The sequence below is a fragment of the Python bivittatus genome, unplaced genomic scaffold, assembly GCF_059951505.1.
Source record: "Python bivittatus isolate LINGU-HERP-01145 unplaced genomic scaffold, Pbiv_v1 ctg000940_np1212, whole genome shotgun sequence".
NCBI classification, from domain to species: domain Eukaryota; kingdom Metazoa; phylum Chordata; class Lepidosauria; order Squamata; family Pythonidae; genus Python; species Python bivittatus.
This window is the reverse complement of record NW_028277123.1, coordinates 497,208-522,415: the sequence shown is the minus strand read 5'-3', so window position 1 is coordinate 522,415 and position 25,208 is coordinate 497,208. Positions and strand designations below refer to the sequence as shown.

The 25,208-nt window shown below is 44.9% G+C and overlaps 1 protein-coding gene across 6 annotated transcripts in view; it reads left to right on the top strand.

The window, feature by feature from the left end:
• The window catches only part of ULK2 (unc-51 like autophagy activating kinase 2), a 78,056-nt gene that overhangs the window by 37,708 nt on the left and 15,140 nt on the right, over positions 1 to 25,208 (top strand). For 2 of the 6 annotated variants that reach the window (XR_015794208.1, XM_088131306.1), the window contains exons 11-20: positions 4,111 to 4,203; positions 5,526 to 5,614; positions 6,864 to 7,035; positions 9,943 to 10,003; positions 10,188 to 10,280; positions 12,239 to 12,376; positions 13,096 to 13,241; positions 14,479 to 14,559; positions 17,655 to 17,944; positions 19,901 to 20,097. Coding sequence is in view for 5 of the 6 variants with exons in the window: in XM_088131306.1 (XP_087987432.1) it covers positions 4,111 to 4,203; positions 5,526 to 5,614; positions 6,864 to 7,035; positions 9,943 to 10,003; positions 10,188 to 10,280; positions 12,239 to 12,376; positions 13,096 to 13,241; positions 14,479 to 14,559; positions 17,655 to 17,944; positions 19,901 to 20,097 (1,360 nt within the window). In the remaining variant the exon portion in view is untranslated. The remainder of the gene's footprint in view (positions 1 to 4,110; positions 4,204 to 5,525; positions 5,615 to 6,863; positions 7,036 to 9,942; positions 10,004 to 10,187; positions 10,281 to 12,238; positions 12,377 to 13,095; positions 13,242 to 14,478; positions 14,560 to 17,654; positions 17,945 to 19,900; positions 20,098 to 25,208) is intronic. The other 4 variants (XM_007425770.4, XM_007425771.4, XM_088131309.1 and 1 more) reach the window with 4 other exon arrangements.

Below are 25,208 nucleotides of genomic sequence, written 5' to 3'. Positions count from 1 at the left end.
TTGTCGTGCTATTTATAGTCCTTGTGTCTAACGTCTTCCTTGGCTTCTGTGATTGTTGTCTGGGAAAGTTTCTGACGAAATTCTCATTCTGCCAACTTTTGATCAGTCACTGATCAGCTGATGCTGAGGAGACGCGAAAGAGAGCACAGAAGGAAAACAGTTGCTCTGATTTTACTTAATTGCCTACGGGGAATAATAGGTTTGTTTTTCCCTTTGCCCATATTTCAGTTTGCCTGGAATTTACTAGACTTTGTTCTCTTGTTGAAAACAAGTTCCCTGAAAGACATGACGCCAAAAACAAAGGAAAAGAGTGGGGAGGGAAGAGAAAGAGAATTACATTTAGACTCTGCATTTTTTGTTCAGCCTTTGTCCAGAAATTGGAATGCATTTCTTTAAAGCCTTCGTACGTGTATGGGTGACAGAATTTTCCTCAAATTACTGAGATACGGAGTCAGGTCTAAAAAGGAATGTTAAGATTCCTCCTGAACATTTGCCCTCCGCTCCCTTGGCAGACAGCTTCCGTAACTCAAGAAAGATGCTTTCAACTTGCATTGATTAAAGGCTTTCCGTGTGGCTGTAGGGCTTTTGCTACGGGGTCGGGGAAAGAAACACAACAACATTGCATCAGGAAAACTCTCTCTCTGCTCTCATGTCATCATGCTGCTTTGCCGTCGGGGTGGTGGCCTCTTGGGTTCCTGAGTGAAATGAAAAGGGTTTAGTCATTCTGGCCTGCATTTTAATTTTTCTGTTGGGAGTTTGTTGCTTTCTCGAAGAAGCATGCTTTTCTTTCTAATTTCCTGTTTTAAAAAGTTTTCCAGCCAGAATATCGTGTGTGACGTGCAAGATGTTCTGGATTCAAAATGAATGTTGAACTGGGTCATTTGTGGTCCAAATGTTCTATCATAGGGAAACAATGATTGCTAAGGATGAGGCTGTTCACATATCAGTACAAAACAGTGTTTCTCAACCTTGGCCACTTTAAGCTGTGTGGACTTCAGCTCCCAGAATTCCCCAGCCAGCAGCTATGCTGGCTGGGGAATTCTGGGAGTTGAAGTCCACACAGCTTAAAGTGGCCAAGGTTGAGAAACACAGATACGAAAGAATGGAGTGGAATTTCCAGTCATAGAATGATAAAGCTGGAAGGGATCCTAGAAGTCATCTAGCCCAACCTCCCGCAGGATCCACAGGAGAACTCTGACAACTGATCGTCCAGCCTCCGTTTGAAGTCCTCAAATTGTAACTTTGGGTCCCTTCTCTTTGCCTAGCACAATGGCAAAGGAATTCTCTTTGGCAACAGATTTTGCTCCCAGCAGACTTGCTTGGAAGAAGTTTCCCCAAAATAGAATCTCTGAAACCACTGCTGAGCCCTTCCGATCTGATTAAATGGACATGTGAAAGTCAGAGTTAACTGCTTAGCTATGCTCTCACTGTGTGGTTTTGAACAACAACAAAAACCCCACTCCTCTCTCCCCCATCCTTGATAATCATCTCTTAAACAAAGCTCCTCAGGATTGTACAGGTAGTCCTCGGGTTAAGGACGACCCATAGTTAAGAACGGAGCCTATGGTAGCAATTTGAGTTAAATACACAATGGTTTGAGTTAAATATGCAATGGTTCGAATTAATTTCACAATACTACTCATAATGTATTATACAATAATACAATTCCGGCTTACATACAAATTCGACTTAAGGACAGACCTTGGGAACTGAATTGGTTCTTAAACTGGGGACTACCTGTATTTTAGAATAGTTGGGAGGGAGGCTAAGACATGGATGGTAATGTGGAAATTATTAACACATGTTAAATATATTTAATATTTAACACATATTTAATATTAACACATTAAATTTATTAACACCTAATTAACATCAGCCTCTTGGAAGTATCATAGGAAGTTTGTTTTTAGCATATTTTAATTAATTAATTAATATTTATCTATTTTATTTCTGTTTTTACTGTAAACCACCCAGAGTCACTCCGCAGTGAGATGGGCGGTGACAGGTTTGAAACATAAATAAATAAATAAAATATAAAAATTACAAAAATATGCAGTAATCTGATGATCTTTGGAAGCTGAAGGGGGGGACCTTGCTCCATCTTGAGATACGGGGCAAGGGTCCAGTGGAAGTTAATCAGTAAGATGGGAAACGTTTAGAGTCCTTTAAAGCAGTAGCTCCTTTGGTTCTGCAGGCTCAGTGCACAGGACATTCTGTTCTCATCCCAGGTAACAAGGCTGCGTTTTTCTGGTAATCCAGACTGTTCTGTCTGGATCGGAGAACACCGTGTTCTGGCTGAGGATGTCCAACCCGCTTGATCACGGACCTTTTCATTCAGGGATTTCAAATGCCCCGGGTGGCTGAAGTGCACTTAATGCTAGCTGCTGTTTGCTCTGAGAACACACACCTTGGTTTAAGCTTTGTGAATCATCCCCGCTGACCCAGTCAACAATTAGCTGCACAAACACAAAGCCTTTTTGTAGGGGGAGGTTTATGGGAGGCAGTGTGTAGAACATCCGCCCCTTGATCTTTGACACACACACCCTCTGTTTCCCCGTGCAGTTCCAAGGAGGAACCTTTCGTCAATAAAAGAAAGTCTACCTTCCCACCTGGAGGGTTAGAGGTGAATGCTCTGGTGGTTTGCTGAAGAGCAGAGCTTTGGGAGAAGGTGTTTCAGCCACCAACTGCTGCAACTGTTTCCAGCATAAGAACAAGAAAGTACACACATACACGTTTGTGTGTCCTTTTGGATGGCCCCAATAAGAGTATTACCCAACTGTAGATTTTAGATGCTTTTGCCCCCCCTGGTGAACCAACACAGCTGTCTTTGTTCTTTGTAATACTTTTGAGAGCAGCAGAAATGTAAGGGTGGCGTGTGCAAGACCTGACCCAGAATTCTCAACTTTAAACTTATTATTTTAAAATGAGTTTCTGTCCAGGCTTAAGAGTCCTGACAAAACTGATAACAATTCATTGGGCCACTTTTATCAGCTCTCCCTGCTAGACATCCCTCCACAGCGATCAAAAAAGCTGTGGGCTTTTTTTTTTTTAAAACAGGGGGGGGAAAGCTCCAGCCTGCGCACATATGGTAAAAGACTGCCAATTTCAGATTGTAACCCAGATGTCCTCTTTTATCGATTTGCTTCCACCTTCAGCAACTCAGAAGGGCAGAGAGCCCTCTGGGAGGAGCGTTGATAGGCCTCCCCTTCTCAAATGGATGAAACCAGTCTTGGCCAGAAATCTGTATCTGCACAGATTCGCTCTTACTGAAATTAAGGACAGCCAGCCTATGACTGTGTGCCTGTTGTAATGAAAGCAGCACAGTCGGTTGAAGAAGCATTCCCTCGGTGAGCCAGGTTCTTCAGATGGGACTCTGTTCCCTCTCATTGCATTCAGCTCTTGGCAAATTTGATGAAACAGGCATGTCAAAAGGGGAGGAAGGGTTAGGAAACTGTTGCGGAGCGTTGAATACTTTTGCAGTCGAATCCAGGCAGAAAAGTAATTACACGACATCTCATGTTATAGCATTTATTAATTGATTAACATTTACAAGGGAAGTGAAAACACTCTGTTGAGCATTTGGTGCTTAATTGGGGGGGGGGGAGTTACTGCCTCGTGTTACTGCTTGGGTTTCTTGTTATTTGTAGGGTTTTATGGTTTTGCACAGGTGAGCTCCTTAGAGTCTTGTGATTGGGGCAGCATAGAAGCTGTAAAATATATTTTCCTCCCCCTCCCACGCCCCAGATCTGTCAGTGCTTCCTGTAATAGAACCTTCTCCAGCTTTGATCCCTGAGGATGCATTGGGACGGCCTTTCCTACCAGCTGGGAAGTGGCAATCACAAGGCACCTGGAGGAGGTTCCAGCTTGGCAAAAGACAACTTAATATGACTGGCCTGTCACAGAGCGAAGCCAGGGGGTGGGCATGCCCTCTTTAAAATTGTGGATTACGTTTTCTTTTCCAAACGTAATAGCCCCTGCCTTTGGAAGGTTTTGGTAACCTTGTGTGAATGTGTTTAAGCCCCAAGTGGGGGTTGGACAGGCTGTTGACTGTGAGGCCAATTCTCATGGCTACCCCTGAACACATTTTGTGGTGGCTTTTCTCTCTTGCAGAAGCCTTCTTCGGCCACCCTTTCCTCGATCAAGTTTCGACAGTCAAAAAGTGTAAGCTGAAGCGTCCTTCTCTACTCACCCTTTGGGCCTCCTGTAAGGCATGAATGACGTAAATGTTCCTTCAGGCATTTGGGCTGGGAGGCTAAACCAGGCCTGTTGGTGGATTTGTTTGTTTTTGTCTTTATTGATTGAAAATAGAATTTTTTAGAGCCGGTGTAGGTTCTTTAATTATCAATACTGGATAATTGGATTAATATTTTGTTTGTTTATTTTTTTATATTCTCTTTTTTTTTTGGTTTTAATCCTCTGTGCCTCTCCCAGAGTGACTATTGTGAGATGGGCATCTGTATAAATTGTTCAAATGAATAACAATTAAGAGGAATTGCCAAGCGCAGTTCAGACCTGCATGACCTCCTAGATACCCTACTCCATGTACTCTGTATCAAGCGTGAGATTGGATCATTTTGATTGTAACACTGTCCTGTACAGGTAGTCCTCAAGTTACGACAGTAATTGGGACCAGAATTTTTGTTGGTAAGCATTGTGGTCATAAAGCATGACATCACATGGCTGCATTGCTTACTGACTGCAATCCCACCAGTCCCCGTTGCAGTCATTAATTGAGTTCCTCCTTGCAACTTCCTGCTGGCTTCCAACAACCAAAGTCAGTGGGGAAGCCGGGAGGAAGTTGCAAGTCCCAGGCAGCTCGCAAGCAGGCCGGCAGGCAGGTAAGTGGCTGCTGCTGTGGGGGGGAGGGTGTGCAAGTGGCAGGGAGGCACAGTGCAAGCGCAGCGGGGCTTGGGATGACCGCTACTGGGTGGAGGAAGATGTACAAGGGGCCGGGGAGGGGGTGTGGCACAAGTGTGGCGGGGCTTAGGGTTGCTGCTGCCATGTGGGGGAGGGTGTGCGAGTGGCTGGTGAGGCACAAGCACAGAGGGGCTGGAGGAAGGTGCACGGGTGGAAGAGACTTACCCGAACAACTTGAGACCTTCCTGGCTGGCTTCCCCATTGACTTTACTTGTGGAAAGCCAGCAGGGAAGGTCGCAAATGGCAATTGCATGACCGCAGGCACCGCAACTGTTGTGTGAGTCGATTGCCAAGCATCCAGATTGTGTTCACGTGACTGCAGGGGTGCTGGGATGGCTGGAATTCCAAGGGCCAGTCGTAACCACCACTCATTCATCGCCATCCTAACTTTGAATGGTTGCTGAATGAGTGGTTGTTAACTGAGGACTACCTGTGTTGCTGTCTTCCTCAATAATTGTGCAGTCTAGACTGCAGCTCCCCATTTTCAGTTCCTGGAGGCATGCACCTGCACAGTTTCCCCGCAAGCGGTATGAATGTCCTTTTGAAAATGTCTGTCCTTTGGAATCCATTCGTTCCTGGTGTTATTCCCACCTCTTTTCTCCATCCAGCTTGTCCTGTGCCTGTTCCAGCACCTACTGGGTCAGTCTCTGGTGGATCCTGCGGTAGCTCTCCCTCTTGCCGGTTTGCTTCTCCCCCAGTAAGTTCTGCTATGATTTGGAAAATTGATTCTCTCCATGGGGGGGGGCAAATGAATGGGCATTTTCTATGCAGCAAAATGTGTCCCCTCCCCATCTGCTGGATCCCGAAATCTCTGGCTGTTGTGCCTTTCTTTACCACCCCAGTAAATGTTCCAGAGATTGTTGGGGTTCTACTCAGGGCCTTTCCCTCCCCTGGAATTCTTCAAGCCCTGTTCTGTGGCTGCTTGTACCCAGAAGGCCCCAGTTTCCACGTTCAGCATCCCCAGAAAAGGTCTCTCTGAGGTGCTGCCAGCCAGAGCTTGCCATATTGAGTGACCTGGACCAAAGAACCTTTGCTTGTGAACTTTAAGGGGAAGGGTGACTGCTCAGCAACAGGATGTGTCTTGCTTGCGGAACATATCAGGTCAGACAGGTCAAGCAATGTGTGAGGCCCTGAACCACAGCCAGAGACATTGCCACTTTTTGTCCAACCTTGTCTAAGCTTATTATTGGCCAATATGTGCTTCTCAGTAAGAATGCTTCTTGTTTAATGAAAATTATTTTCAGACTTTCAAAAGTCCTCTTCCCCTCCTTCCAAAGACATGTCTAGCTCCAATGAGTAATTTGAAAATGTGAGGTAGTAAAAGGTGAATCCTTCTTTTTCCCCTCTTTCTAGCCTTTTAAAGAGCTAAAATGAAGTGACCTTGGAAGGCAAAAAAGAGCTATGAGCTGACAGGAATTACCTCTTAACAATGAGAGGATGAAGAATTGTGCTTTTTTTTTTCTCTCTATCATTCAGTGCAAGTTTCCTAAATACTCTTACTGCTTTATTTTATTTTATTCTTAAATTTGTATGCTGCCCTTTGAGAACAAGAAGTGTGCACAGACACACTTTATTTTTAAATATAGTTGAGCAGTAATTTCATTGAGATGAAGAACAGGGCTTTCTCCTGTTTGCCATTGGGGTAATTTTCAAAAATGTTAATCACAAAGATTTGAAAGAAAATGTATTCTGGGGCTCTGATTTTATTTTTGTTAGATTGTGCAATGTGTACATGGAGAACAGTGACCCCAAAAGTAGGGCACATGCCCTTTTCTGGCCTGAGCCAGCATTTGCATGATACCAAAAAGAAGGACAGTTCCCAAGTTTGATAGAATTCACAATGGGCAATGTGTGCCATCTTCAGAACCTGCAAAGGAATAAATAGGTGGAGGTTCCCCACCTGCCTTTGCAAAACTGTTGCCTCTGACTCCTCATCTTCTCTCCAGTCCCTTCCAGATATGCAGCACATCCAGGAAGACAACCTCTCTTCTCCTCCCTTGGGGCCTCCGAATTACCTTCAGGTGTCCAAAGACTCTGCCAGTACCAGTAGCAAGAATTCCTCCTGTGACACAGATGACTTTGTCCTGGTTCCACACAACATCTCTTCGGACCAGTCGTGTAAGATTCTCACTATGTATGGTCAACAGCTGCTCCCCAATTCTTGGTGTCTCTTCTCTGACTCTTTAACTGTCTTTCACTGTGGAGTGTGCCAGTGTTGGGATGTGTGTTTTGCAGCAAGTTTTGTTTGAGGAGGGTAAGAAGTACTCTCCCTTCTGTTGTGTTCTTTACTGGTGCAAATTTTTCCATCTCTTGCCATCAGGGCAGTGATTAACCTTTTGTCATAGGAACAATTCTGGTACAAAATTAGGGTCGGAGCAAATCTTTTTATGAGACCAGTAAAGGACTTGAGAAGTTTATGCCCAGTTACTGCTTTATTTTATTTTATTCTTAAATTTGTATGCTGCCCTTTGAGAACAAGAAGTGTGCACGTTTTATCTGTTTTCCATTTATCAAGGCACCTGTGTTTGCACAGTTATCTTGAATTAAGTGGAATCAAAAACATGTTTTGTCTGTACCTGAGAGAAGTACCAGTAAAGAGGAATACATTCCTCTTTGAATTCCTTGCCTTCTCCCTTTTATTTTCTAAGCTCTTGTAGAGAAGGAGGCATACAGAGGTCAACATTTTTTTTTAAACAGAGCAAGAGGTGTGTGTAGAATTGTAGTTGGGAAGAATGTTTGGGATCAAAGCTAGGTGTGGCATTAACTGCTTTATTGCAGACAGTGGAAAAAGAAAAAAGCTCTAATTGTTATACAGGTAGTCCTCACTTAACAATCCTAATTGGGACTGGCAACTCCATTGCTAAGCAACACATTTAGTGAAATGTCACACGACCGCCCCGCTTAGCAATGGCAGTTCCGGTGGTCCCAATTGCTATCATAAAGTGAATCCCATATGGTTGTTAGGTGAGGACTCACCCAGATCCAAGCCATTATTGGAAGAAGGTAAAGGACTGCCTCAAAGTCAACTTTTCCCCCCATCTCTGCTCTTTTGGCCACCTGCACACCTGTCGCCACGTGGCCCCACCCACTGCCGCACCACGCGCCACTATTGGCTGGGGCCTTTTTTTGCACTGGCCAGTAGTGGTGCGCATTGCGGCACCCGCCCCCCACCCCCTGCCTGTAGCTCTTACCCACCAGCCTGTGGGATGTTTCCATGGCACCTCCCCTGCACATGACCGAGATGGTGAGCCCAGCAGAGGGGAGGCAGGTAAAGACAACAGCCTTTACTGCTAGGAGGGTGGTGGGAGCAGGAGGCCATCATAAATGCAAGCGGCCATCATAAATGCAAGAAATTTTGTTCACATGACTGTGAGGGCACTGCAGCGGCCAGAATTTTGAGGACTGGTCATAAGTCCAATTTTTCAGCACTGTCATAATGTTGAATGGTCACTGAACAAATGGACATTAAGTGAGGACTACCTGTATGAAAACCATGTTTTGAAGTGAAGTTCAGTATATTTTGAGTGAAGTCATTTTTTTCAGAAGCTTCCATTTCTTCAATGTGCTCTACAAGAGAAAAGTCTGTAATGGTTTACAGTCAGTGTCATATTAAAATGCCATTTCATGTTGCACATGGAAGTTCCCACCTCTTTCAGTGCAGCTTTGTTGTTGTTTTGCTTATTTAAAGGAGAACCTGGAAGCTCATAGAAGTGAGGAAGGGGAATGCCATTTAAACAGGCAAACATATTTTAAAATGTCTTTAAATATGCCACAATTCTGGCAAAATTCCTCTCAGAGGTAGACTTTTGCATTTCCCATCTGAGAAGAGACTTGGGATCACACCAGAGCAAATCAAGAATTCATTACTCCCTTCTGGCAGTCCTTAATTATCTTTCCACAAACAAATCTACTCCGGGTTTTTGTCCCTAAGTATTTTGTCTTCCAGCAGTTTGATATAGCAAAGAATACTGTTGTTGCTGTCATTAAACAATGGTGAATTAGAGACTTTCTGCCATCTAGTTGCAAATATACAGAGATTGTGATTTACATCTCACTGCTTTGCTCTAGAAACCAGTAGCAGTACAGGTAGTCCTCACTTGACCACAATAGGGACCAGAAAATTGGTCATTAAGTGGGGTGGTCATTAAGCAAGTCACCACATACCGGACCCATTTTACCACCTTTTTTATGATGGTTGTTAAGCAAATCACCATGTTAAGTGAATCACATGATCATTAAGCAAATCCAGCTTCCCCAATGGATGTTTTTGCCAGAATTCACTTAACAACCAATGATTCGCTTAACAACCATGTAAAAAGGTCGCAAATCACGATCATGTGACCACAGAGGGTGGTGCGATGGTTTGCGATGGTCATAAGCGCGAGTACAGGTTGTAAAGCACTTTTTCCGAGGCCATCATAACTTCAGACCGTCATTAAAAAAATGTTTGTTAAGTGAGGACTACCTGTATTGTGGATTACCCCAAAAGACTTCACAAAGCATTAATGACTATACTTCTACGTATATATGAGAGAGACAGAAGCACTACTCCTAAAATACCCTCCATAGTGCAGAATTATAGTGGAGGATTTTTTAGTTTCTTTTTTTCACGAGCAGTCCCTTGGCTTCTCCAGAATTAATCCTCCTGCCCACCCCAGAATATTTGGGGCATACTCATGGCTCACCTATTCCTTTCTGGTTCTTGAATGAGAAGCCAGACTTAATGCATGCCATAGAAACGGAAAATCAAACCCTAATCCCCTGCCCAGTGCAACAATCCATTACAGCATCTCATTACAGCATCTCTACAGATGACCCACCAGCTTCTGTTGAAACCCCTCTGGTGAAGGAGAGCCACCACCTCCCATGGCAATCATTTCCATTGTTGAATTTGGTAAGAATATTGCCTGGGTACAAACACACAGCCTTTACCGCATCTCTACCATGCTCTCCTGTAGCTGCCTCGATCCCATCACGTGCTCGGTGGGGTAAACCTGTTTTGTGATCCCTCTCTTTTCCCTGCAGATGATCTGCCCCTGGCAGCTGCGGGCCGGAGGGCTTCAAGCGAATTCCTGATGTGTGGAGGGTAAGGATGCAGTGATTTCACCCTGTAATTGTAACATCAGTGATGGAGGGGGCATGGCATGATTTTTGGGGGGGTTGCATTTTGAAGTGTTTTGCGTGACTCCCACCAAAGTTAGGTGAAGCCTAAAATAGCCCCTTCGGAATAGTTTCCCCTCATCTTTAATTGTCTGTGTCCCCTTTAACAGACAGAGTCCGTTAACCGTTTCGGGAAGCGCTGGCAATTTTCAGAAGCCTTCCTCAAACAACTCCGGTAGTAGTCCTTCTGGTTCAGCAAACAGGTGTGTGTAGCCCTGGCCCTCTCTACCCTGCCCCCTTCCCCCTTTCTTCATTCCTCTTCCTTCGTTCTTAAAACTCACACTAGGCATCATCCGACACCTTTCTGTGGGCAGGCACCCTTGGCGTGATCCTCACAGAATGGATACAGAAGTCATCCTCTATATTTACAAAAAGGCAGGCATGGCGAGTCACTCCCTGCCATTCTGTTTCGCTCCCAAGTATATGTCTTTTCTTCTCCCAACTCCATTAACTAAAACAGCATTTTACGTTTGCTGGGGAAGAGAGGAAAAGGAACAGGCTGGGCACAGGATATGTTTGGGACAGTTTGTGTCATCTCAATGTCTGGACAGGAACCAAGATGGATCCATCCCATTAAGGACACAGCAGTTTGATGCTTTTAAATCCTTCTAGCCACTCCCATTTCAACTAATGAGCTCAAATACAATGTGGGGAGTCTGGGTGGAACTCCCATGATTTTTTTTTCCTTTCTTATTTAAAAATCACTTTTCTGGAGGGATACTTGACCTGGTGCAAGGCAAGATGGTAGAATTTAATAGTCAAAGAGGGGACAGTTTCAGTTGGTGGAGCAAAGGTCTTAAATTCCTCGCTCCGTGACCTTGATTAGTAAGCATTTTTTTAAAGAGGTAAAAGTGATTATTGTATTTCACATCTAACATTAGACGTTTGGATCTGCAGAGGCTATTAACATTTTGCAGAGGAGAGACCTGCCCTCTACTAATTTAATAATCTGGACAAGGCTGCAAATTCCCGTGTTTGTGATTTCCTCCTCTTCTTGCCTCAGCTTCCTTCATCTGCTGGGGTGGCTTAGAAAAGGGGAAGATTCTCCTCTGATACTTTGGTTGTTAGCAAAGCTCTCCCAGCTGTCTTAGAAAAGTCAACATGGTCCATTTATGCCAGTGTTTTTCAAACTTGGCAACTTTAAAATATGTGGACTTCAGCTCCCAGAATTCCCCAGCCAGCATCTTTCATTCAAGCGGCAGTTGATCTCATTCCAAGATAGGCAGTTTATTACCCATCATCCAGAGGCATATAATGAGATATAGAAAGGGGAAAATAAAGTAGGGTTAGATAGGTGTGTAACCATACATTTTTTTGCATGGCAGAATTCTATTTGGTTGTTGTATCTATCCCATTTATATCACAATTTTCCTCCAAAGAACTCAGTGTATGTCATGCGCAGGCCAGAATCCTCTCCTCTAATGTAGGTCACTAGGCTGAAAGTGACTTCCCCTGCCTCCCAGCTTCCTGCACTCCAAATGTGTGTTGGAAGTGCACCGTTTGGGGAAGCCTGTGGGAAAGCTGAGGTGTCTGTTTTGGGGGGTGGGAAACAGAACCTGGCCTTCTTAGCCAAGCCATCTTCAAGAGGCTGCAACCCTCACTCAGTGTTTGCAACAGTAGGGCCTAAAACAGGTGCATGCCTTCGGTCTGCTCAGGTGCTAATCTTCAGCTGGTTTGTTGACTATCCAGGGACCGGTTGCATCATCTGTTTTCTTTCCCTGAGCCCTTTCCCAAGTCTCCTGACTTTAAGCCTTGAATAAACAAACTCAGCCTTCCTAACTTCTGAACTTCCTGTTCCCTCTTCCCTGGTGGGTTTTCCTAGAAAGGCTTTGTTTTGAAATGTTTAAAGGGAGGGGAAGCAGGGAGTGGCCGCCCTGCCTGAGGGAGGCCAGAAAGAGGAGGAGCCTGCCTCCAGCTGACCTCTTCCTATATTGCATGACTGATTTTTCCACCCAGGCCTAAGTCCTCAGCATTCGCTCCCCAGTGTATTAGCAGCAGGCATCCTCTTGTCTCGTTGGTGCTGTTTCACAGACATCTGAGCCATCAGGCACTCAGCCATGAACATTTATTCCTGCAGAGAAGAGGATTTCACAGCACTCCTTATGGCACAAAGGTTTGCCTGCCTGTCTTCATTGCATCTCTGCTTGCCCCCCACCTATAGGCAGTGCCAGCCTTCGGTCTCCCCGCGGAGTGAAACAATGCCCATTCCAGTCCCCACTCAGTTACGGAACTACCAGCTCATTGAGCAGAACCTGACTTCAGCCACCAGCCCAGGGTCAAACCCCCATGGGTCACCAAGGTAAGACCTTCCTTCTTAAGTAGTGCAGTCGTTAAGCAAGGCATCACATGACCACACCTGATTTTACAACATTTTTGTGGCAGTCATTAAGTGAATCATACAGTTCTCCATTGATTTTACTTGTTGGAAGCTGGCTGGGACAGTTGCAAATGGCGATCACATGACCCCAGGATGCTGCAACTGTCATAAATACATGCTGGTTGCCAAGTACCCACATTTTCATCATGTGACTGCAGGGATGCTGCAATGTTCTTAAGTGCAAGGACCGGTTGTAAGTTACTTTTTTTTCAGCACCGTCATAACTTCGAACAGTCGCTAAACGAATGGTCGTAAGTCAAGGACTACCTGTACTTCGGTCTTAGTGGCTGATTCAGACATTATCCCAGCCCAGTACCTGTGGGAATATCCTAGTCCTTAATGCCCTCATAAAGGACAGCAAGACAGGGAGAAGGGGGCTGTTCCAAAGGGCAGACATTGCCATATCAGCCTCCTTCTCAGAATAAAGGCAAAATATACCTGCTGTAAATAAGGAAATGATCCTGAAATTGAACATTAAACATTTCAGGATTATGTTCCTGTCAGGATGTTACAAGATGGGTGGCCATATAAATTGAGCAAATCAATAAAACTTTCCACTAAGTAACTGGCTGGGTGTATTGGCTAGTTATTCCGCATTTCTATTCTGAAGCTGGAGTAGGCCCTTTCTCTTCTACTTTCAGATCTGCGGTGGTGAGGCGGTCCAATACCAGCCCCTTGGGCTTCCTGAAGACAGGCTCCTGCTCTCCAGTGCCAGCTGACACCGCCCAGACTATTGGCCGGAGGCTGTCCACAGGCTCTTCGAGGCCCTACTCCCCTTCGCCACTAGGTGAGCTCCAATGCAGCACAAGCAGAAATCACAATTGGAAACCTGGGCTGCCTGTTTGGGTAACCTTTGTCTTTAATAAACAGCCAACTCTCGCATGGGGCCTTTCCTTGTCAGGCAGGATAAGTTCAGCTGCCCTGTATAATGGTGGGGTGAATCCCCCAGCTCCTCCCCAGTTCAGGCTGGAGCATGGGGCTTGGTTCATTCAGGTGGAGTCCCCCTTCGCCACTGCTTGGGAGGAAGAACAAGACCTCTGACCACATCAGAGATGCACAGAAAGTATGGGACATGTCTGCTTTTTAAATGCTGACATAGGGGGGTTGGACATAAGGAATCTCCTTGAATTTTGGGAGGAAGAAGAAGCTTTCTTGTGTTAGGGGCATTGATGTTTGATGTGTTGTACTTGAATGGTTATCTGATCAATCTCTTGTCACACTCTTTAAAGTACCCTTCTCCACTGTGATGTCTTCCAGAGGAGTTGGATTCCAACTTTTATAACGTCTTCTGTCTTATGAGTGATGCTGGCTTGAAAGTTGTTATGTAATACATGGAGGACATCAAGTTAGGGAAGGTTGTCAAATGAAGTAATGCCAAAAGGGGATATAGATCTATCTTTGTGGTGACATTGTTGTCATCTTATGAAAACAAAATGCAGGTGGCTTTCTCATTCCTAAGAAAAAGGAAAGACTAGGCGGGCTGTTCTTATTGTGAGATCTCATGACGTTAACATGGTTTGAAGATATATAAACACTTCTGAACAGAGGATAACTGGCAACCCATTAAAAGAGTAGGTAAAGCGTGGGATTATAACGGATAAAAATGAAAACTATGTATAGAGAAAATTTTAAATGAATAACATTTTACATTCTTGTTGCCAAGCATTTCTGCCTTGATTTTCGTATTGAAAAATTCCTAGAGCAGCTTAGAGAATAATAACAACAAGAAGACAGTTCTTGCCCTTTGGGACTTAAATAGATATGATGTAAGGAAAAGAGGTTGAGAAGGATAAAGGAAACTAACTCAGGCCCCCATAGATCTTATAATCTTAAAATTATAGTGCTTACTGAGTAAGCAATTATGCTGTAATCATCAGGGTGTTGGGCTATGACTGGGGCGATCCTGATTCAAGCCTGTCTTTAGTCATAGAAGCTCATAGGGTGACTTTGGATCAGACATTTTTTCTCTCTAGTAGTTGCATTCTTGGGAAAAATAACGATCTCACTCTTTCCCTTTCCCCCAGTTGGTGCGATACCTGAGCAACTTGGGCACTGCTGTTGCGGGCAGCTGCAAGGGCACGAATCACGGGGCCGAAGCTCCTCAGGTTAGCAGTTTGTCTTTGTCCCCCCACCCGGGTTTTAAGGAGCAGGTTTTGGCTCCTGTAGAGGCACAAAGCCTGAAACAGCCTTGGCCCAGAACCTTGAAGTCTTTCCACCCAAGCTTGTTCAGGAGGCTTGTAGAGATAATTCAACTGCTTAAGAAATGGAGGGTGAAGAACTGTTAGATTACAGGCCAGTTCTCTTCTGGGTCTCCATCTCTCAGGCCTTTGTGCTCCATCTTATAGAAGCCAGAAGGAATGGAGAATATCTCAAAGGCCTTTGGCAACCAAGTCATTGGAATAAGAGTTGGAAGGGATCTTGGAGATCATCACATCCGACCGTTGCCTGATGCGGGAATCCACTACTACAGCATCTTTTTATAGGTGTCTACCCAGCCAGTACCTCCCCCACCTCTCGAGGCAGGCTCTTCCATTGTTGAACAGCTCTGAACAATTAGGACATTTTTCCTGACGTCCAAGCAAAACCTCCTTGTAACTTAAACCCATTGTTCCTTGTCCTGTCTTGGAATAACTGAACAATTCTGCCCATCTTCCACACAACAGCACTTCAGATACCTAAAGACAGCTATCATGTCTTGCCTTTTCCGGGCTAAATGTACCAAACACCTGCAAATGTTTTTCCTCCAGTCCCCTTATCATCTTGGTTGCTCTCCTCTGGACACACTCTGGCTTGTCAGTGTTTTTCCTGAAATACAGCATCTAGAACTAGATACAGTATTCTAGATGTGGTCTGACCAACGCAAAATAAAGCAGAACAGTGTCTTCTCTTGATCCTGATGCTGTTGATTCAGCCTAGGATCACATTTGCTTTTTTGCTCGTTTGTTTTTTGCAGCTGCATCACACTGTTGGCTCATGATCAGCTTGTGATCTGTCAAGACCCCAGATCCTTTTGACATGTACTGTTGTCCGCACAGTCCCTCATCCTACATTCACGTCTTTGATTTTTCATATTCAAAGGCAGGAGTTTACTTGCTGAAATGTGTATAAACAGAACTCCCTTTTGTTGGTTCTTTCCTGCATAGTACCACAATAAACCTGCAATTTAGTAGCCTAATAAGAGGGAAAGGGTATCTGTTACAGGCCTTATGGATCTGGCAAGTTTTTAGAGGGTGCTTGAGGAGTTCGTTGTCAATCTAGCAAGCAGTCCTGCCTTGCACCTGCTCACTCTATGGGAAGCGGAGGCAAGCAGAGCAGTGGTCAGGATTGCTCCAAGAAGTCTCTGCCCAGTTGTCAATCCCTGGCAGCTCCTTGTTAATGAGGAGTTGAGGACAATGAAGTCACTAAAAAGACACCTAGAGGGTGAAAAAACAGAAGTGGGCAGAACTGAGCACTGGCAAAAGCTCGCATTTGAGACTGTAGAGTGGCAGTAAGAGAGGCAAAGTGGCACTTCTTCTCCACACTTCTTGTGTCTGCCGGTTTCCAGCCCAGCATTTGTTTCATCACTGAAGTAGTCAGCTTCTCATAACTTGGCCTCTAATGCTGAAGAGCTGCACTTTGGGAATTCATTTGATTTATATGGCCACCCCCTTGCCAGGCAACTCTGGGCAGCTCACAGAGTTCCTTCCGGTAGATGGGTGGCTATATAAATTTGTTCAATAAATAAACGGGGTAAAAACATCAAATACAAAGGAAAATTATAGAACAGATGTGCCAGCGACACGCAGCTCAAGCTTGTATACTGTCCTGGCCTGGATAAGAAGGGCCTTCTCGAAGGCTGGCAGGGTTGGACGCCTCAGATTTCAGGAGAGAGGCAGTTCCACACGCAGGGGCTCTGACAGAGGGCATGTGATCAGCCTTCGCTTTTGAAGTTGAACTGGGAAAAGCGTTGGGAGCAGGCAGGTGGCATTCTTTAAGTTCAGACGGATGCAGTTAGCGATTGATGAAGCATCCAAGACCATGTGCTGTTCTTCATATAATAAGCGCTCTGTTACTGCCTTGGACGATCAGGGATGGAACACGGGCAAGCAAGCAGGGCAGTGGATGTGGGATGTGATTTCAGACTCTGCTCTGGATCCAGCATAGAAACTGGCAGGGCCCCAGTTCTTCACCCCTAGGCAAGCAGTTTTTTTTTCAGGCTGTAATGTCGGGAGCTCTTGAGAAGCACAAATTAACCTAGCTCTCTTTAGGGAGGAAAGGAAAAATGCCTTTCTGGTAATAGCTGGACAACACTTTACGAGAGCCTTTACAGAATTCCTCTTCATTGCTCTCCTTGCCTGCACTTGTCTCTCTCTAGCGCCTGGGCACACACGTGCTCTGATCCTGGTCAGATGCTTTTTGTGTGCATGGCATGTTTAGAGGACGTGCTTCCAAGAAAGAGAACAAAACAACCAGTGCTGTAACCCGGGTTGACCTTTCCCTGAGCTGTAACATCCTGTTGATGGGGCAACTCTGAGATTCTGCGCGGGCTTTGTTATTGGTTTTGGTGGCTCATGAAAGCAGTCCCTTTTCTTCTTTCAGCCACTTGTGTGACCTGTGATGACAAAGAGCTTTCTTCCCCTCTTTCGCCTGCCTCCCTCAAGTTGTGGATAGTGTCTCTGATCACGCTCATTAGGCCTTTGTTCAGCAGGTGGTTAAAAAAGAACGGGTTGGCACAACTAGTGTGGGCTCTTGTTGGACTTCCTCTCCATGACCCCCAGCCAGTATGGTTCAATTCCAACGCCTCTGGAAAGCCCCAGTTTGGAGGAGCTGCTTTTAAAAACCAGATCTGGCCAAGGCCGATGTTCGTAGGATTGTATGCATTGCACCCACAGGTCCAAAAAGAGAAAGCAAGATGTGATCTTGGTTTGGTTTTGAGAGTGTCTCAGCAGGCCCACTGAGGTTTGGTGACATGAACTGCCAGAAGTGCTAGCCTGGAAGAGTAAAACTTCAGGTAAAGGCAGAAGACAGTGTTTTTGAAACTTGGCAACTTTAAGATGTGTGGACTTCAACTCCCAGAATTCTCCAGTGAGCTTGCTGAGTGGGGGATTCTGGGAGTTGAAGTCCATGCATCTTAAAGTTGCCAAGTTTCAAAAACACTGATGTAAAACAATTGTTGACCAGATGCCCTGAATCCCACCTTGTTTCTGCCCCTCCTTGCCAGGCTCCTCAGCAACACAGTCCCAGTCTCCACAGTCCCTCCTGTTGGCAGGAGCTCGACTGCAAAACACACCAACCCTGACGGACATTTACCAGAACAAGCAGAAGCTTCGGAAGCAGCATTCAGACCCCATCTGCCCATCGTACACGGGCTACAGCTATGGCCATTCGCCCCAGCCCAGCCGGCCAGGCAGCCTGGGGACATCGCCCACCAAACACATGGGGTCATCTCCACGGAGCTCGGACTGGCCCTTCAAAACTCCCCTGCCAACCATCATTGGCTCTCCCACCAAGGTGAGTGTTCAGAGCTGCTATACACGAATGGGATAAGCGTTGGCCAAGTTCTTAGGCTGATACAGAAGCAGGTTCTCTGGGGTCCTGCAGATAAGGCAGAAAGGTGCCATCCTTTTCTCTGGCTTCCTCAACCCGCTCTTACAAGACAGTCTAACAATACAGAAAACTAACCAGTCTCCCGGTACAAATCCTATATGAAGTTTCCCAGCTGTCAGGCTTCATACCAAACATAGCAATATGTCTCAGCTTTCCAACCACTTAACCTCACATGTAGGAACTTACTTGTTTATAGCAGAAGCTCACAGACAAACCACAGCTTTGTTGTGGACAAGATTGAAGCCACAATCTGCCTACTGCAGACCCAGAATCAGCACCTATAGTTAGGTATACACTCCAGGGCTTAAATTCCAAGCCTTTTTGAGTCAGTAGAAATTTGGCTATTCCCCTCAAGACCTTGAGATTGGGAGACCTGCTTAATGTTGACATAGCAGTTTTGTCTGTCCTAGAACCACTGGTTCCTGCCTCACCAGGTTCATGCCTTACATCCAAGTGACAATCATGGGTTTGGGATTTCTTTCCAAGTGGTGTAAAATGGAACCCTGAGGCTTTAGTTTCAGGAATTGCTTGGTGGTAGAGCATTGGAGAGCACCAAACTTTTCTTTTGTCTTACTCACATATGGTGTGATGTTTTGGTTTAGGGGGTTGGGAAAAAAGCCCTGCTAAATCTTAGGCTTTAGTTGTGATTTGCAGTTACACAACCAGGTTTTCAATTTTAGAATTTTAAAGTGCTGTTTTAATATTTTTATATCGTTGCCTTATTTTTAGTGATAGCCCACCTCTTGGAAGCTCAAAGTAGGTAATGACAGACATCATTAATTTAAATAATCCTTGCTTATTGATTTAAAATATTGGTGCCTCTCCCTTAGTGGAATGAAAGCATCCCCCAAAAAGTTACATACCATAAAATAATAATAAAATGTTAAACAAGCAACAGGTGCCAGTTATTTTAAAATTGCTCACAGTACTGAAATCAGATAACAGTTTTGACTAAAACTAATTTAAATTCGTGAGAGAAGGCCATCTTCGAAAGAAGTAACTAGGATCTTTCATCAGAAAGGATTTCTAGGCTCCTTTTGCAATTTGTATTAGTTTATGACACCCCCAAAGACCTTTCTGTAATATTTTGTTAATTTCAGTTGGTATGTGTATATTTTTTTATGTATGCTCTGATGCAGTGTTGATTGAAAGAACATTGGGCCTAATAAATTGGACCGTCTGGATTCCTTTGAGAAGAAAATAAGCATAAAATGAAAATCAGCACAATAAAATAAAATACGAAGTTTTGTGCTCTTTTCTCCTCCCACATTAGTGCCTTTTCTCCTACTGATGACATTTGAACACTATCTTTATGTTCCGAAACATTTTGAGGCAGTTTACAAGAATTAAAAATAGATCGATTTGCCATATACCACTGAAAAGGAACATGTAATCTTGCTGTTATCTGTTGCCTTTTTAACTGTGGTTTCAAAGAACCTTAGTAGTGCAATCTTGTATGTTCCCCCTAAGAAGTAATACAGTTGAGTAGAAACAAGGATGTTATCATCATCATCCCACCTTTTTTTTAATATATATTTGGTCTATTCAAGGCAGCAAACATACCTAATACTCCTTCCTCCTCCTATTTTCCCCACAGCAACAGCCTTGTGAGGTGGGTTGGGCTGAGGGAGAGTGATTGGCTCAAAGTCACCCGGCCGGCTTTCATGCCTAGGGCAGAATTAGAACTCACCGTCTCCCAGTTCCTAGGCCAGCACGTTCACCGCCACGCCAGCCTGGCTTGTGCCAGGTGGTAGCTTAATCACGTTCAACTCTTCTTTTGAAGGGGTTTAAAAGGTCTGTGACCCCAGTCCTCATAACTGATTTGGAATTCAGGAAGGGATTTTTTTTCTTTTCCTTTAGGCGACCGCTCCTTTCAAAATCCCCAAGACCCAAGCGTCTTCTAACTTAGTGGGCCTAGTCAGTCGGCAGGGGCCCTCTGAGCTCTTGCTTCCACAGCCGAAGGATATGGGGGAGACCAGAGAGTTCACACCCTTCCACTCCACACAAGGCGGCGAAAAGCAGGCAAGAGATCAACATGGCAAGACAGCATTTGGCAGGTATTGATCCCCATCCTACACTGTACGCATCCTTGGTCTGTTCTGCAGCATGCTTTAAAACATAAACATTGTTATTTCAATGTTAATATGCGTTCACTGGATTTTGGTTAAATTCTTTTTGAGTTGATTTGTAATGTTTGTGTGTTCTGATACACACCAGCCCTGGTAAGTGCAGGATGATGGTGGTGATGACAACGATGACGACTGTGGCTTTAAATCAGGGGTTCTTAAACTTTTTGTGCTAGAGACCCCTGTGAGAGTCTGGTGTAACTTATGGGACCCTTCTCAGAAAAATGTATTTAAAGGCATGAAATAAAATAGAATAAAGTTACAGGTTTTTTTCCCCATCCAAGTTCCAGAGGGATAGATAACCCCTGAAATCTATCCACAGAACCCCCTGCCCACTCTTATTTGTGAACCCCAGATAAAGAATCCTTGCCCTAAACCAACCCCAACATCAAAAGCTTCAGAGCATTCCAGAGCTGCTTGAAGTTGGCTGGTACAGTGGTAGCTTAGGTCCAGACTGTTAATCAGACTGTGCCAGGAACTCACTGTATTTAAGGTGTTCTCATTCTTCTCCCCAGTTCCACTCCCTGTATTGTCCACCAAGGTGAGCAGTTTTTTATTGCTTGATGGTTGTACTGTTTGCTGGCTCGGGAGCCACTTGCGCACAAGCAAATATAAACACTTAACAGCTTTCTCCCGGTAATCTTGTTAGAGGAGGACGGAAGAAGCTCTGCTCACAAGCTGGTGATCCAACTTGCAGGTCTCTGATTTCAGCTACGGGAAAGCAGCAGTTTCAAGTGGAGCGGGGAGGCATTATTGCAATGCACAGGCTGTAGACTGCCTGTTCCTTTTATAGGGAAGAAGATCATTGTCCTGGTCTTTCTTACAGAGGAGTTGCACATGGATCATAATTTTCCATAGCATCTTTATGGCGTCCTCCCTTTCAGGATGATACCTCCTTCTGGAATAGCAGGTGGGAGGCAGTCTTGAAGCCCTTTTCAGGGACGTCTTGACTCCCACACCAGCCCTGCTTAGTGAGCAGAGCAATTGGATTAGTCTGGAATTCCTAAGAGCGTATAGCTGGTTTTTTCTTTTTTTCTTTTTGTTCTTTTAAAATATTCTCTGCTCTGGTCTTCACTCCCTCCTGCTTCCTCCCTCTTTTTCCCCCTACATTAGGACTACGGCAGTGCTGAGGAGAGGTGTGTGCCCCTGCTGGGGACTACAATGGTGCCAGAACAATCTGAAAACCCAGGTAGTTAGGCTGTGTTAAATTTCCTCCTGCAGAATGGTGGATTAAAGGCTTCATTTCTGGGGCTTAGCTGCTTTTCAGGAAGTCTGAATCCTGCCCCACAAACAGCATAATAGAATAAGGGAAAAAATCATCAACTCATTCAGACTGCCTCTTCCTCACTCTCAGAAGGCCCAGACAGTCCTCGGAGATCCCAGAATCTTTGTTTTCAAAAGACGCCCCAGAAAGTTAAGAACCACAGAGCTTCTAAAAGAAAGCTACAAAGTACCAGACAGAGATCATCCAAGATTACTTGAAGGACCTCAGCTTTGTGGTGAACCTGCAGAAGAGTGCCTTCAGGCCATCTCAAAGTCTAGAACACCGAAGAGTCACAGTCTGTGGTGTCTCCCTGTCCTCCCAGTGGTGGCTTACTGTCAGATACCCCCATGCTTGGTCCTTCCACCTGTTTGGCTGTGCTTCCAGGCCACAGGTGCACCATTCTTAGGATGAGGATCATCGAGAATTGGTCGTCTTGATCAGTTTTGGCTTCCCTTCCATTTCTTCTCTAGTTGCTGGGGCTGTCTTTCTGTCCTTTGAAGGTTATGTGGGCATAAACCAAGTAAACTGCTCAGATCACTTTGGATTCCAAGTGAGTACCTCATACAATAACCAGTTTTTCAATTGGCGCAAGTCTTGATAGCTATGCTGCTACCGTCATTTAATTAATTTAAGTAGATAGCTCTACTTAAAATGATCAAAGATTTGTGTGAAATCCATGCTCTATGCCTCCCACTCAAAGCACCTTAAGTATCTTTGTCCAGTACAAGAAGTAAGATATTATCTACCATTTCATCACCCTCCATCAAATTGGATCATACTTCTGTTGACATTGTTGGCACTCTGCATTCTGGACAAGAAGGGCCTCTAGCTTGACACCATGGCCCCACACTTTTCAGATGCTAGAGTTTAGGTCTCTTTCACATGTATCATGGTGATAAGCATGAAGTCATTAAGATTTTCTATGCTGAGGCCATCTGGGCTGAAGCTCAAACTGCTAAGCACTCCAGTGTTTGTATTTTGCCCAGTGATGGCACCCGTGGCTGCAACTGATGAGTTTCAGCCAAGAGTCCGAGATCCATAGTCAGTACTATGCAACCCAACATGGAAGAGATCTGCAATTCCCAAAGTGTGGACACTTTAGAAACCCTCCAGAAGCTCCATTCTGCAGCTAAACAGCTGTTTCTCAGGCTGCACCAACCAGTTCTGTGCTACCAGAAGTGGACTTGGCTATCTGGCCATCAGATGTTTCCTTCAGGTGAAGATGAGTGCTTCCATATCTCCCCCCTGAGGTCCCACCAGGAACACCTTTCCATTGGCCTTGAAGACCAGGTTTTAATTTCACAGGCAGTCATCTCAGAGCCAAGCATTGCTTGGATTCATTTCCATACTTGGAGCCATGTTCCTCTACGCAGGATGCTCTAGTGACAGCAGATCATCTTCGTTGTGGTGTTTGGTCATCAACGGGTGCCTGCCGTAAGGGAGACAAGGCTCCCAGCAAACATTCTGGGCTCTGCAGTATTCCGTGGAAATACAGGACGCACATCTGATCTCATGGGTGATTCTTCTCTGGACAGATTTTACTCATAGGAACAAGTCATTCAAATGTAGGAAACCTGAAGGTTTATTTGTCTCTTTTCAAAGTGAATCCAAAGGAGGCAAGGCAGCTAAGAGTCCTATTCCCCCCTAAGCTGAAAGATTGTATTCAAGCCTTGGGTGGCTTTGGGGCCAGAATCTCGAATGGCGTTCTGGGGCATTCACACGGAAGGGGCAAGTTCTCCTGATTTGGAGAATTCCCTCCAGGGCAAGGGGGTCCAGGCCAACAGATGTTTCGTTACTGAGAATTTCTGTTCTTCAAGTAAAGTAGAGGGCATTTGATTTGTATCTCTTTCCCAGAATTAGCAGCCTTGATATTTCGAGTTCCAGATATTGGGGAAGGCAAAATATTGCTGGGAATTGCTTTTCTGGTCTTCACGGTTTTCCTGCCACCTTCTGTTTTTCCCACAAACTTCCTTTCTTGCCACAGTACTTGTTTTTTGCTCTGTAAGGAAGGCTCTTCCCTCTTCCAGTCTGTAAGGAAGGCTCTTCCCTCTGGAAAGCCCAATCAAAACTGGATTTGCATCTTAGTTCCAAGAGGAGAGTCCATCCCAGGGCAGAGAATGCCCTCCAGAGGACCTAGAGAATTTGCTCCCGTTCCCTGTATCCTATGGAAATTCTAGTAATTGAGGTAGTCTGAAGTCAGCGTCCTTTTGCTCCTGTTCACTGCTAGGGCAGTGGGTGCAAAGAGTTGAAGTGGCATCTCCTGGTGGCTAGAAATCTCTCTGAGCTCCATTTGTGATTTTGTATCCAGAAATCCAAATGGCCCATTATGTGGTTGCTAAGTTTTAGAAGGCAAGGTAGATAGACTCAGTTTCGGGGATGACGGGGGCACCGTTGGAAGAGGTGGAGGATCAGGTTGGGGACAGATCGTCATGGAGGAAATCTTTCTAGGTGGTTGCTAAGAGTCGACAACTACTCAATGGCACATAATCAGTCAATCAGGTTTTAGGATTGCTGATAAACCCTGATATTCCAGCAGGCCCTGGGGATAAATATGTAATGAGGCGTCTCTTGCGTTGGGGCGCTAGCAAGAATTTTAATGTTCTTTTTTGTATAAGTGGAAGTAATTATTTTATAATGGTTATAATTGTTATGCCACATTTATGGTTGTCAGGCGTGGAAGCAGCTAGCATCAATTGGAACAGCACATAAGCCCAAGTAAAATAAATAAAAAGTACTTTCAAGATTGTTCCAGCTGCTGGCCTTGCAGGATCATAAACCCTAAGCACTTACTTCATGCTCTAAAGCAAAACCAAAGCAGTCGTTTTCTGGAAGCTGAGACAGCGCTCTCGAGCCAGTCCTGCCACAAAAGGCGGTGGATGTGCCTCCTTTCAGAGAGCTTGCTCAGGGAAAGCGCCCCAGCAGGCAGTGTTTACTGCAGTGTGTGGATTGTGCCACAGAAAGGCTGGGTGTGAGTAAACACTCCTTTTCCTGGCAAGATTTTCCCATGGTGCTTTTTTTTTTTTAATGTGTTTTGCATTTCTTATAATCATGGATGGATTAGAAACAACCCCAAGGTTTGATTTGGTTCTTTGCTTAATTGCTTTTTGTTCTAGTAAATCTCTCCTGCAGAGAAGGTTCTACAGAAATAAGTTGGCCTGACTTCCTCCTTTTTGAGAAGTGGCTCTCTTCTTTCTTAGAGCAGCTATCTAAAACAAACAAGCCCACCTCTGTGCTTGTCTGTGACCATAATAAAGATAAGATATGGGGGGGGGGGTTGTTTGTTTGTTTTTTGTTCTGCCTGCATTTTTGATTGTTTTAACTCAATATTAGATTTTGTAAGCTGCCTAGAGTCTGCTGGAGTGGGCGGCTGCAATACATTTAATGAAATAAATAAATAAATGATTTTAAGCTTATCTTTCTTTCTGGAATGGCAGTAAGAGGGCGAGGAGGTCTGAGAAGCACTTGGCATGGGATACGCAACCCTGGTTGACTTGTGTGAGGATCCGTCACTCTGAGCCATAACACGCTGGGTTTGATTCTGGTTGCATGTGTTTTAACCCAGCCATTGTGGCTGTAAACCAGGTTTTATGGTGTGGTATGATGTATAAACCTCACCTCTGGTGAATGTTTGTGCAAGTCCCACTTCGCTTCATGCTCTCTTCCCCACCCTGCTGCTAAGATGACTAGGCTAGCTACAAGGTTATCAGGGTCTTTCCCATCTGGAGAACATCAAATTTGGGGAGCTGTTCTGAGAGAAGGAGGAGCCACTAGACACTCA